The following is a 13156-nucleotide window of genomic DNA, read 5'->3' as shown; positions in this document are numbered from 1 at the left end:
CTGTCATGAATGAGTGATTGGATGTTATTTTTAGAGTCTAAAGTTTAGGGGAAAAAAAGTCATTGTTCACAAACTTTATGGCATTCAGAGAAAGCCCTGTCTGACTGTTAAAACATTTGATGATTAAGTGACAAGCCTAGAAACGAACGCTTGACTCGGCACCCGTGTGGAAAGGACAGTGCACACAGCCTGGGGTCACGGGTCCCGATGGAGGGCTTTGCCTCGTGCACTCACTCACCCTTATTATTTTTCTCCCACAGTTATGAAGCAGTCTGGGCTTGGTGTCAAGATTTTATCTTTTGGTTCCTCCTCCCCCGAAACTGTATAGCAAGTGGGGGAACATCTGTAGTAGCTGAAGGGAGGGCTTCCAAGAAGACACTTCTGCAAAGGCTGTTGTCACCAAGGGGAGAAGAGAACGTTTAAGGTGCTTTTCTGGTAGGAAAGGAAACTTCTCCTCCTCCTTCAGAGCAGAATTGATGGTGTGCTGTTGTTGGAATCAGCTGCTGGCATCGGTTCTAGAGCTGCCGAGGATCTTAGCAACCCGGTGGATCCACACCTCAGGCAAGAGTCTGCCCCTAGGAGGGGTAGGGGACTTGCGGGGATTTGCTAACCAGCTGATGGGGAACTCTGCAGAACCTTCCACAGGCCCCACCTGGAAACCGGCTCATATTTAGTCTCTTCTCTTGTGCTAAATAAGGTTCTTTGGGGACTGAGATTGTCCTCTGTTCCACGTATTGCAATGGCTTGTAACCGCACCCTATGGTTTGCGTGGCGCCTGGGCTTACCACACTCCGCCTGCCTCACAGTCCTCCAGGGAGCTTGAGGACAAGTCCCAGTCACTGCCTCAGACCTGCCACACCAGAATTTAAGAATGGTACTGGGGACTCCTGGTGTCCTACAGGCTCCCCAGGGACTGCAGCATAGCCAGGGGTGGGAGCCCCTCTGCAGGCCCCAAGTCCTAACATTCATCACAGATGGAAAGGGGTGGTGGGAGAGAAGCTGCTGATCTGAGCCTGCTCTGCACTTGCCTACTCTCACTTAGAGAAATCAGCTCAGCCTTAAATGTGACACCAGGGAGCCCAGAAAACGGGAACTCGGATTCATCAGGAGAAACAGAGTCATTATTAGGTTGAGACCCATCAACAGGCCGTACCTTCTAAACCCAGTAATGTGTTCTTTCATTTAGAAGAATTTTTTAACAAGTGATTGTCAATTGCCAGCCTAGCCTTTTTACTGGCGCAGGTGGTGCCTACCCAGGTGTGAAGGCATTGGCTTTCCTTGGCAACATTTCATTTTAGAAAAAAATAACTCACAATATCCCAAGAAAAAAATCAGTCACAAATATCCACCTTTGCAGGAAATGGGGCAAACAAGCTAACTTAATTGTCCAAACACACTGAACTGAAATCTGTGAGCAGAAACAAATTTGATTCTCTCCAAATCATAATCTTTTTTTCTAGAACACTTTACTCTGAGAGAAGGCCATAACTTATCAGCTCTCTGATTTAAGGCTTAGCTAACTAATAGGTAATGCTTTTAAAACTGTTAGGTGCTATACAAATATAGGTTACTTTGTTGTTACAAGCAATACTGGTTTACAGTACAAGTAGTTGCATTATGAAGCAGGAGCTTCAGTTTCTTTGCAGCACGCTCCTGGTTTTCCTTCTCCATCTTCCCTATTCTCCCTCCAACACCCAAGCACTCAGGCACTAGGGCTTCCTCTGTTTTCTCTCATTAACTCACCCAGTACAATGACTTCAAACACCATCTCTATGCAGATAGCACCCAGGATTATATTGCTAACAGTGGATCCTTCTCTGAGCTCTCTCTGTAGATTGAAGGTGAAATCATGGGTCATCTTTTGTAGGTCTTAGACATGATGTAACTGGTGCTCTCTAGCCCCTCCTTCCATTTCTGCCCTGGTCAACCCCATCTCAGTATTAAGGCACCACCAAGAAACCGAATCACTGCCTTCCAGTCCTGTCCCTCAAAGCAGGCTTTGTTCTCTAGGATAATTCTAAACTAATCTTGAATGCTAGTTGCCTGGTGCTATCTTAGTCCAGACCATCTTCCTCTTTCCTGTCAACAGTTCAACACCCTCTTACTGGTTGCCTCACCTCCCTACAATCGATTCTCTATATTTCAGCCAGGGTGATTTTTTTCTTTCCAGAGTGATCTTAAAACATAGATCAAACCATTCCCCTGCTTAAAAACTGATTGTGGTTATTCTTCGCACTTGGAATAAAATCCAGTGTCTCTACTGTTCTGTATCCATCTCCTGTCTCACCCACAAGCTCCAGCTTCATTGATGGGCAGTTACTGGAACACTCCCACCGGGTAGAAACACACTTCTTTGCCACCTTGGCGCCACTTCACCTGTGCTGTTCCTCAGCCTAGAATGTTCCCTCCCATTTGGAAGTTGCTCTCCTTGAAGTCTCATCTCACCCCATCCTCCCAGCTCTAAAGTGGGTTTTCCCCTGCCTCATCCCCACTGCTTCTCCCTCAGTACCTGCTTCCCTCATCCCACGTCGTTACAACAGACATTTCTGCACTGGCCTCCTAACCCAACTTTTAGCATGCCGTAGGTTCTCAAATACTTGTTGACCAAATGAATATATCATTTCTGAAAATTTTAAGTGCTTTTGAAAAACTTCTGTTCTTCCTTTCTTCTACCCCTGGCTCCTATCATAAAGAGGCCAGGCTTTAACTTCAAAGTGATCTACTTCTGCTTTGCTTGACAGGACTCATAGCCCCACAAAGGTGGGAACGTGTGGGAAGGTGGAGAGAAAACACAAGAACCCTCTGACGGACACCAGCAGCCAATGGACCTATCCTTCCCACATATGGATTCATAAATATTTCATGATGATGTATAAAAGTAACATCTCATTAAAATGGAAATATTTCTTTCTGGACCAGAAATGGTCAGACCTAGGAGATAAGAACTGAATGTAGAGGAGCTATTGTGATCTTGTAATGGGAAAGGTTATGTAGGGGCCACTAGGATCCCTTTTGGTCCACATCTCTTTTCCAAGAGGCTGTGTACAGGGCTCCCCTCACCCAAATCTGAGTCATTATGAGGATCCATTATGGGCCAAGGTGACCCCAGAGTAGACCATGGGCAATCCCAGGGAGCCCTACAAGGGCTCACAAAAGCAGGGCAGCTCCCCTGAAGTCACAGGGTGACCCTCAGGTGGCTTTATAAAGCTGCTGAGCTCCTAGTGGGTTCATTTTCCTGTTTCCCCCATAGGCCATTATCATTTCAGGTTTTCTGTTCTTTGACTACTGGCATCAGCATCTTCGGGTTCTGTCTGGTTTCCAGTTTCTAGTTCTAGAAGTCATCTCCCCCAGCTTTGTTCCTGCTGCTGCTTTCTCCTCAAGAATGAGAATCACGCGATCATGGTGAGTGGATTCGTTGGGCTAGGGGGTGGGGAGCAGGCTCACAAGGCTGCCTGGTTTGCGCTTTCCAGGGCAAACGCTTTATACTGGGACTGAAAACAAGCTCGTGTTGCTTGGACTAGAATCAAAATGAAAGATTTCCAGTCCCCCAAAGTCTCTTTTCAAAATTATTGGTTTCCCTGGTGGCTCAGTTGGTAAAGAACCTGCCTGCAATGCAGGAGACCCAGGTTCAATCCCTGGGTCGGGAAGATCCCCTGGACAAGGGAATGGCAACCCACTCCAGCATTCTTGCCTGGAGAATTCCATGGACAGAGGAGCCTGGCGGGCTACAGTCCATGGGATCACAAAGAGTCCGACACGACTGACTATCTTTCTGAACCGCCCTGGCTCCCTGAGGAAGGCGGGGGAAGCCAAAGAGGGGGCCTCTGTGCAGGGTCCCCGGACCCCCCACTCCCCACGCCTCCCAGATAAACTGCTGTCTACAGCTTGCAGAGAGCAGCATCTCTGGATGGTGACCTGAGCCTGTGGAGTCTAACGAAAAGAAGACGCAGCAGCCACCGTTAAGGAAATCCCTGTTGCCCGCACCTCCCCACCCCAGGAGCAGACTGTTTAACACAGCTCTCGCAGGCACTTTTTCTGTGGTTAGAAAATAAAGTTATATTTTAAAATTATATTTTTAAGAATGTGACTTTCAGACAAAGCCAAATGTTTAATCACAGCACAATGTCAACAGATTTTTAAGTCCTTTTCTCTGCTTCCATTTTACAAAAAAAAAAAAAAACAAGAACGGCGCCTGCGCGCTCACCTGTAACCAACTGTGCTGGGAAGCCGGTCCGCGCCATTTGCAGTGAAGCCAGGCGCCGGGCTCGTCCCGGAGCCCACTGAATGCCCCTCTGTTCACCAGCCCCCGGGAAGTTTAAGATTGTTTGCAAGGAGTCAAGCTTTGGTTTCATGTCCCTTCTCTGTGACAAAGGAAGTCACGGGGCAGAGCTGTTTTCAGCCTTCCCTCTCCGTTCCCAAACGTCCAGCTGGCCCCGCGAGGGGGCCCTACGGCTCCTGCTCGCAGCTCTTCCCGGCGTCCTCCCCGTGCTGGGCCTGGCGCCTCTGCTGCACCAGCTGCCTGTCCAGTTCCCGGAGCTGCTTCAGAAAGCCCCGGTTGGGTAGGACACAGCGGTTCTTGGCCACTTGTCGGATGGCGTCCACCAGGGTCATGTTCCTGTGGATCATCAGGTAGGCCAGGACCAGAGTCGCCGACCGGCTGCGGCCCATGGCGCAGTGAACCAGGATCTTATCTGAAATGGAGAGGGGAGAAGAAAGACCCACATTGGAGAGGCAGGGTGGCCTGGAGGTTGGAGCGTACGTGTGGGGCTCAGGTGGAACCCGCTCAAATCCTGATCCCTCTCCCATATTGTAGGCCCCTGGGCAACTTGCTGAGTGTCTGGGAGCCCCAGCTTCCCCATTTGTACAGTGGGAATACCATCAGTAATCTTCATTAGTGTCCTTGTAAAGGCAATTTGCTTAAAGCACTTGGTACACTGCTTGGCGCATATCAAAGGCCCACAGATGTTATCATTGCCTCCGTAAGGAGGAGGGAGGAGGGGTTGAAGTTGATGCTTCCTACCTGCCAAAGCGCCTCCAAGTGAAAGCTCCATCAGCGTGCAGGAGTAAAAATTTTATGATTTTTTTTTTTTTTTTTAGTGCTTACTTGTAATTTCTTCATGTTTATAATATATTATTTATTTTCTTAGTGCTTATTTTGAATAGGGCAGCCAGTAGAGTTCAGATTTCAAAATGTATAATATGGTGCCCATTGAAAAGTCTCCCTCCCACCCGCTCCTCAGTTCCCCAAAGTGACAAGTATTACCAGTTCTTATGGAGAAGTATCTGTGCATATACATAGCAAAAACATACTTTTTTATCTTTTTTCCTTGCCCAGAAGGTAGCAAGTTTTACACACTTTTCTGTACCTTGCTTCTTCCATTTAACAGTGTGTCTTGGAGATCTTTGTATATCAGCCTCTGAAGAGTTCTCTCTTTGTTATTTTTTCTTGTTGCTGCACAGAGTTCCTCTGTATGAATGAACCATAATCCACTTAAAGCAGATGCACTCCATCCTTTCCATGACTGCAGGTGGATTGTGGAGAAATGCAGGCTTTCTGCACCATTTGCAGTCCTGATGCACTTAACCTCAGTAAGGAGAAAGTTACTCACAGTCCTAAGAGATAGAGGGCATGGTCTGTTTGTCATGGTATCTGTGAGCATCCACATGACCCAATCTGCCTAGAGAACCCTAGCCTATTCTCCTGCAGGCCTGGGTTCCAGAGTCACTTCTGCTCCTAACTACCTGGGTTTGAGCTCCACTCAGCCTGTGGAGCCTCAGCTTCCTCAACTGTCAAAAGGGGCAGCAACCTCAGGTCAGCTGTGAGCAAAATCAAGTCAGTAAAATTTACAAGATAAGATTTTTCAAAAATAATTTTACCATGTCATGTAGTACAACCACAGGATGACTGTTCTTACAGTCTGGATGATGAAATCGTCATCTAGACCAGTGGTTCTTTAAGCATGATTTAAGACCCTGGGGGTTCCCAGGATACTCTGAGGAGATCTATAGAGTTAACATTATTTTCAAAATAGTACTGTAGTGATATTTGCCTCATTCACTACTTTGACTTTTTCACTGATGGTGCAAAGGCAAGGAGGAGGAATTGCTGGTGCCTTAGTGTGAATCACGGCAGAGGCGCCGAACTAGACTAGTAATCGTTGCGTTCACCAGCAGGCACTCGTGGGGGAAAAGCAAGCCAACTTCCCTTAAGAATATCCTTGATGAAGCAGCAAAAATTAATTTTATCAAATTTCAACCCTTGGTTACACTTCTTATATTCTATGTAATGAAATGGGATATACATCCAAAGCACTTAAGCTGCAAACCAAAGTACAGTTGTTATCACAAGGAAAAGCTTATGAGAGATTGAGTTGCAAGCTGAATTTTGCTAATTCAGCTTTCGGTGTTTCATGAAATACCATTTTTACTTAAAAGAATGAATGACAGAAAAACTATGGTAATTCAAACTTGGGTGTTTGGCAGACTTTTTATCAGAAGTGAACAAAGTGAGCCTGTCACATCAAAGAAAACAATTGACAGTATCTTTTTCCAGTGATAAAAAAGCAAGCTTTCAAGTAAAAATTAGAATTTTGGGGAAACTTGTGTCTACCACTGTGAGATTGACAGTTTCACAATACTCTTAGGATTTTTCTGTTAAGATCAGCTGTGATATTAACAAATGTGTCTTTTGACAATGTACAATGAAAAAATGTCAACATTTCGAAGATCTGCCTAACTCAGTGAATGAGACTTTCTGTGGGACCAATATGAGATATTACAGCATCATGATGGGTAAAAAAATCCATTCCAAGTTCAAGACAGACCAATGAATTTTCATGTAACAGAATATGACATTTATAGATATGGTTTCAAATCCCACATCACAACTCGCCTTTAAGAAGCTATCATTTGTCAAGTTTTGGTGTAATATCAAAGAAGAATATCCACAGTTTTCTGAAAAGGCTATTAACATATCCCTTCTTTCTCCAACTACATATCTGAGTGAGGTTGGGTTTTCTTCATATACTTCCATCAAGACACTGTATCACAACAGATTGTGTGCAGAAGCAGATATAAGAGCCCACTTGGATTCTCTTAAGTCTAATATCAAAAAGACTTGCAAAAATGTAAAATAATGCCACGATTCTCCCTAACTTTATTTTGGAAAATGTAATTTTTTCATAAAAACATTGTTATATGCAGTTGGTTTACTTTATTATTTTTTAACAAATATTCTCAAATTTTTCAGTTTTTATTTCTAATAAAGATTGATAGATCTAACCTACATAAATGACAGCTCTTTGAGGCCTTCAGTAATTTTTAGGAGTGTGGAAGTGATCTGAAACTGTAAAATTTGAAAACTGGAGATCTAGAAGAATTTCCACTAGAAAAAAGCTCCCTTTGGTCACTGTCAATGGCAACAGCTGGGCCTGATGAGAAGCCACCATGAGGAGCAGCTTTCCATCCTTCAGGCCTCCAATTTGGCAGTGCTCTAGAGTAGAGCTCACAGAGCGCATCAACATGCTTTATCTCGTTTCATCCTTAATACAACCTTCAAGGTTTCATTATTCTCATCCCTGTTTTACAGATGGGGAAATAGCCTCAGGGAGGCAAAATGACTGCCAGAGGTCACCCAGAAAGATGGTGCCACCGCTGGAAACAGTTCAAAGCAATTTGTTGTTGAGACCCTCCTGTGCGGTGGCTCCTTGCTACTGTGCCCTGGCGATTAGCGTCTCTGGCTGTCCCCTGCACTGCCATACCACCATCTCAGTGCAGTGGTGGCCCTCTCCTGCGGTTCTAGGATCTGTTTGCTGGGGCCAAGCTTAGGCTGTGTGACCCCAAAGCTGTTCCGAAGTCTCAGGCCCCAGGCCTGGAAGGATGACCAAGGAGAAAGATGTTAACAGATGTCACTGGGTTTGTGGAGCACCATCAGGAGATAGGAAGAGCTTGGCAAAGAACACTTCTGAGGGGACGTGGCTCTGTGTCCCTCTCATCCTCATCCCTCACCTCATGGGACTAAGCCCAAGACAGAGTTGACAGTCAGTGGCGACAGCAGCGTAAGACAAGCAAAAGGGGTGAACTCTAGGCACCGAGATTCTCTCTTGCCACCTATGCGGGCTGGAGAGGCCTATATACCCTGCCCCACCCTAAGAACCCCACTGGTGGCCTACACACACACGCTCGGAAGGAGCCTCATAGAGAACTTAATTTTACACACATAGACACACACACTGATTCGGAAGGAGCCTCATAGAGAATTTTATTGTGATTCATTTCCAAGAGTCTGCACAAGCTAACCAGACAGGCCTCCAATCCCGGTAACTGAGCGGCAAGTGTGGCCGCCTTTTGCTTGTGCACCTTGGTCAGAAAGGCCAGAGGGCCAGAGCAGGGCTGCCTTCTTCAGCGCTGGTGGGGTCTGGGGGCGGCTGGCCCAGCTCAGCAGCATGACTGTGCTCCTGGAGTGGAATGGCTACCTCTGGCATTCTAATCCCCACGGACTGTTCTGGAGGCTGCCTGGCTCCTTGCCAGGTCTGCTGATAACTAAAGCGTTTCTTCCTCTCCTGGCAAAAAGGGTAATTCTTTCTGTCATGACTAAAGACTTGAAACAGACGAAAGCTGTAGTTCATTAAGTCTTTAGAGAGCCTGAAGCCTGTTGAGTGGGACAGGAAGGGGAGAGAAGGGACAAGGAGCTGCAGCAGCTCCGCTCGGGCAGAAGCCCCTTCCCGCTGAACTTCGGTTTTACGACAGTAGCGCTAATGCCGGCTCAGCTGAATTTTGCTTTTACGACGGCAGTGCTGGTGCCGCCAGCCGCGTGAGCTTGGTGGGTCTCCTCGGGTAGAGGCGCTGTGCCCAGTGTCTCAGGGCACTGCTCCCTCTGTTCTGGATCTCTTGCTAAGCAACACCCTTGTGGGCCCAGCCTTTTCACAGCATGGCCCGCACCAGAGAAAGCCGGCGGCTCTCTGTGAGGTAGATGCCAGCCGGGGTTAGGACCCTGAGGGAAGGGATCATTGTCGGGATTGGCATTTTCTAGATAGGTGATTTTCTAACTCTTCTGTGTTACATCCTGTTGCCCCCTGGCATAAAATTCACAGCTAACATGGACATGGGCTCAGCCCACCCCTTATCTTCCAAGCACTTTGTGCATTTCAGTCAGTCCTCGCAACAACCTGATAAGGTAGATAAAATCAGTGCCCCTGTTTTACAAAGGAGGCAGCTGAAGTGCGCGGAAGTGCTGTGTCTTAGTCACGCAGCTGGGAAGTGGCAGGACCTGATTCAAGCCCAGGCCACTGCCGCCAGAAACCTTAAAGGCTATAAAGGGGCCTCACAGGTATATGTATATCAGACAAGAGTTTTACAAAGTAATTAGCACTTCTGCCACATGCCAGGCATGCTGCTGGCTTCTTTTCTTGCCTAATCTTTTGAAATTTTCAAGAAATACTAGTCACAGCCTTTAAATTGATTTCTCAGTCCACTGATAGGCCACAGTTTATGTTTGAGAAATGATTTCGATTAAGCATTCCTCCTTTGACCTTTTACAAAAAAGGTGAATTCCTACAGTTTTATGAGGAAAAGTCAAATCCAGAATCTCTCGTTCAGTCACCTAGTCATGTCCAACTCATTGTGACCCCGTGGATTGCAACATGCCAGGCCTCCCTGTCCCTTAACATCTCCCAGAGTTTGCCCAAGTTCATATTCATTGCATTGTTGATGCTGTTCAGCCGTCTCCTCTCTACTGTTTACCTAGTGGCGTGTTTTCACTGGTGACCAGAAGGTAAGCCTTGGTCACTCAAATCAGTCATATAGGCCAAGCCTGTTAATCACCAACTCATCCCATCCCATTCCCTTGGTTTGAGGGGTATGCCCTTTGTCTCCCACTCACTACCTTGGAACCTGGAGAGTTCCTTCTCCTCCCAAAATGGTCTGCACCCGTGGAAGTCCTCAGGAAAAGGATGTGTGGCATGTTTTAGAACTGCCAGGCAGCAGGCCTGTTCTTGCTGCAGTGGGTCGGGAGACTCTTAAAACACCCTGGAAATCTTGGTCTGGTTAAAGCCAGAAGCACCAGAGAATCAGCTTCCTGCTCAAATGCAGACTTCATTTATTTATTCATACCTTCCTTATCCATAATAGATTTTAAGATGGCTTCAAAAGCAGCCTATGGACTGTTTGTTTAAGAAAAAGAAAGGAGAGTGGTGACACTAAGATCTGATCTTTAGAACCTCTTGGTATCTGCCCTGGGATTTCTCAGATTTCATTAAAACCACAGTAACTTAGCTCTGAGGATGCCATCCCAAGAGCAGAGAAGGCAGTCCAAACCGGGCTCCGGTGGCAGTATTTTGTCCGTACTTCTTTTTCGGATGAAGCATGATAATTCAGTTGTTTTAGATCCTACAACCAGCTGGAATGTCTCACCTTTCATGATATTTGGTGACCCCTTATACTGCAGAGTCACCAGATGCTCAAAATAGGGACGAAGGACTCTTCCATGAGGCCTGAGTGACAGAAGGGATGCCCATTGGCCTCTGATGAGCTCTGTGACCCTCACCGTGTCATGTGACTTCTCTGGGTCTCTGTTTCCCTGGCTCTCAGGGCAGGACACTGGACCCGATTATCTCCCAAGATTTTTTATTTCGGAACGGTCAGATCAAGGTTGGGTAGACATGGGGTGGGCCCCATGGGGCTGACAACAGACCACAAGTACAGCTCCGCAGCACCATGAGGGATGCTTTTCTGCTTTCCAAAAAGAGACTGACTGTGAGGGGCGGTGTGGGAAACTGTGCAGTAAGCTGAAGCTAAAGGAAGAACAGGAAAGACAGGAAAAAGACACGCCTTTGCCTTTTGGCCAGACTGTCCATCAACAGCTCTTACACCAAGAGTATAATAAGAAACATACGAGTGCATCTGGCTCTAGAATGCTACAGGAGCATCCTGTGGTTTTCCAGGGTGTGACAAGCCCCATCCAGGCAGCCTGCACATGTGCCATACAAGCTGAGCACATACTGTCTCCACTACTGGAGTCTCTGATGATGCTAACTAGCATTTTATTTTGTTACTCTGACTACTCAGGGCACAGGTTACAAACTGACAGCCATTGGGTTTCTTTTGTTTGGTCTTTGCAGCATTTTAAGAAATTTTCAACTTGTTGCCAACAGCACTTAAAATTTGAGCAGTTTTATGTTAAAATCCAGGTTGGAAACTTTTCCTGTGAAGTCAGATCTACCACATCAGCACTGATTCTCACAAGATGATTGCTGGCTGGGACTGAGTCGCAGTTGTGCCCTGTGGAGGGAATACGGGGCTCTTGGCTTAACCATAAGGACCCCCTCCCTGCACCCCGTGGCCTCCCCCACAGCCAGTATCATTCATTTATGGCATCTGCCTGGGTCCTGAAGGGCTGGTGTTTGAGCCCTCAGCTTGAGGAAGTCTTTAGATATGCAGATACAAAGGGCACAGAGAAAGGAATCAGTCCTCCCACCTGAGAACAGGGTCCTGTCCAGTCCTGCTCCCCACCCCCAGCCAGCTGGTGTAGGCTCACACTCCCTGCATGTCCTCTGACCTGCGGATATGCTTTTCTCTCTTGATGCTTTCTTGGCTAGCATGATGCTTTTGGCTGCACCATCTACCTGTCACAATCCACAGCGATGCTCTGAGATCTGCCCAGGCATAAGCATATGACCCCATAGCCCATTCTTTCCTAATTCAGCAGTGAGTGGGGGCAGACTCTAAAATGGCGTGTCAGGAACTGGGCTAGCTGTCCTATGCGTGTATCATGCCACTGAAGTTCAAAGTTGGAATGTCTTTTTTCCTTTTTTTTTTTTTTTACCCCTTTGGGGATTGGAAACTTTATTATGATGATATGCACGTGCTGGTGTGGTTATGTGCTTCACGGTGCGCGACCTTTCTTTATCAAACACATCTGAGAGCCTGCTGTGTGCCAGGTTCTAGGCTAAGTGCTTTTTGTGGGTTACTGTTGATCCTCATTATAACGTTTCAAGGTAAATATTTTCATCACTGGATGGAGAAACCAAGGCTTAGAAATCACATTGTTAGTAAGTTGTGCAGCATGAATTTGAAAGCAGCCCTGTCTTCTCTGAAGCCAGGCCCCTTTCCATTAAGGGGATGGTTGAAGATATAGTAATGGCAAGTTGAACACATTAAACAGAATCGGAAGGATCGGGTGGTTGAATCTTTTTGTTTTTTAATGTCAAATATGTTTTCAGTTAGCTTCAAATACTGTAAGGCGAATTTCACCTTATGGTGATGAGTCAGAGCCCAGTTGCTTTTTGATCCTGCTTGGAAACCCAGAATGTGCCCAGCACAGAAAGATGGTCCATAAATAGACTCATAAAAAGGATGACTTTGAAATGAGGCATCCCCTAAGACAAGCACTGCAGCTCCGTGTTTTGTTTTGTTTTGTTTCCCCTCTCACTCTGACATTGCTTTCTGAACCAAAATAAAAAACAAGGTCTGAGACTCTCCAGCAGGCGTGGCCTTGGCCCAGCTGTAAGTTGCAGTTTCTGCAGCAGGCTAGTTGGTCAGTCAGTGAGCCTCTTAATTCCAACTACTTGTGGCCAGAAAGACTTAGTAACTGTATATCCTGAACTATGTGATGACTCCCTAATTCAGTGTGTGACACATGGGGCTGAAGTCAGAGCACAGATCAAGGACTTGAAGCCCCTCTGACCTCTGTGGAATGCCACTGAAACGCAACCTGCAGTCATCATGGAATATTATCTCACCCGGATGCATACCTACACTGTGCCCTTCTCTCGAAAATAGCCTTGCAGCCTTTACCTGGATTAGGGCAGCTAAAACTGCATTTGGAGCACAAGGACTAGCACCGTGATTTTTAAAGATGGTTATTAATTAACCTTGAAAAACTGGGACATTATGAGCATAAAACTCAGATTCTCATAGTTTGGCACTTACAAAGAATAACTTGTCAGCTTTCATTTTTTTCTTGAAAGCCTCATCCTTTAGTTTTAAAAATTGAAATATAGTTGATTTACAATATTGCATTAATTTCTGCTGTACAGCAAAGTGATTCGGTTATATATGTATATATAGTCCTTTTAAATATTCTTTTCCATTATGGTTTCTCATAGGATATTGACTATAGTTCGGTGTGCTTTACAGTAGGGCCTGGGTGTTTATCCAT

At 46.2% G+C, this 13156-nt stretch overlaps 1 protein-coding gene and 1 non-coding gene across 3 annotated transcripts in view; one reads left to right on the top strand and one right to left on the bottom strand.

Moving 5' to 3' along the window:
• TRNAC-GCA lies at positions 3576-3647 on the top strand. Its single transcript has one exon. It is a non-coding gene; the product is annotated as a tRNA-Cys (tRNA).
• DUPD1 (dual specificity phosphatase and pro isomerase domain containing 1) overlaps positions 3885-13156 on the bottom strand; it is a 32886-nt gene continuing 23614 nt past the window's right edge. The window contains exon 4 of one of the 2 annotated variants that reach the window (XM_005699235.3): positions 3885-4691. In XM_005699235.3, the coding sequence (XP_005699292.2) occupies positions 4447-4691 (245 nt within the window). In that variant the 3' untranslated portion in view covers positions 3885-4446. Of the gene's footprint in view, positions 4692-9484; positions 11278-13156 lie in introns of those variants that run through there. The other variant, XM_018042629.1, reaches the window with a different exon arrangement.

Source organism: Capra hircus, chromosome 28 (assembly GCF_001704415.2).
Source record: "Capra hircus breed San Clemente chromosome 28, ASM170441v1, whole genome shotgun sequence".
NCBI classification, from domain to species: domain Eukaryota; kingdom Metazoa; phylum Chordata; class Mammalia; order Artiodactyla; family Bovidae; genus Capra; species Capra hircus.
This window is presented reverse-complemented; position numbering and strand designations above follow the sequence as displayed.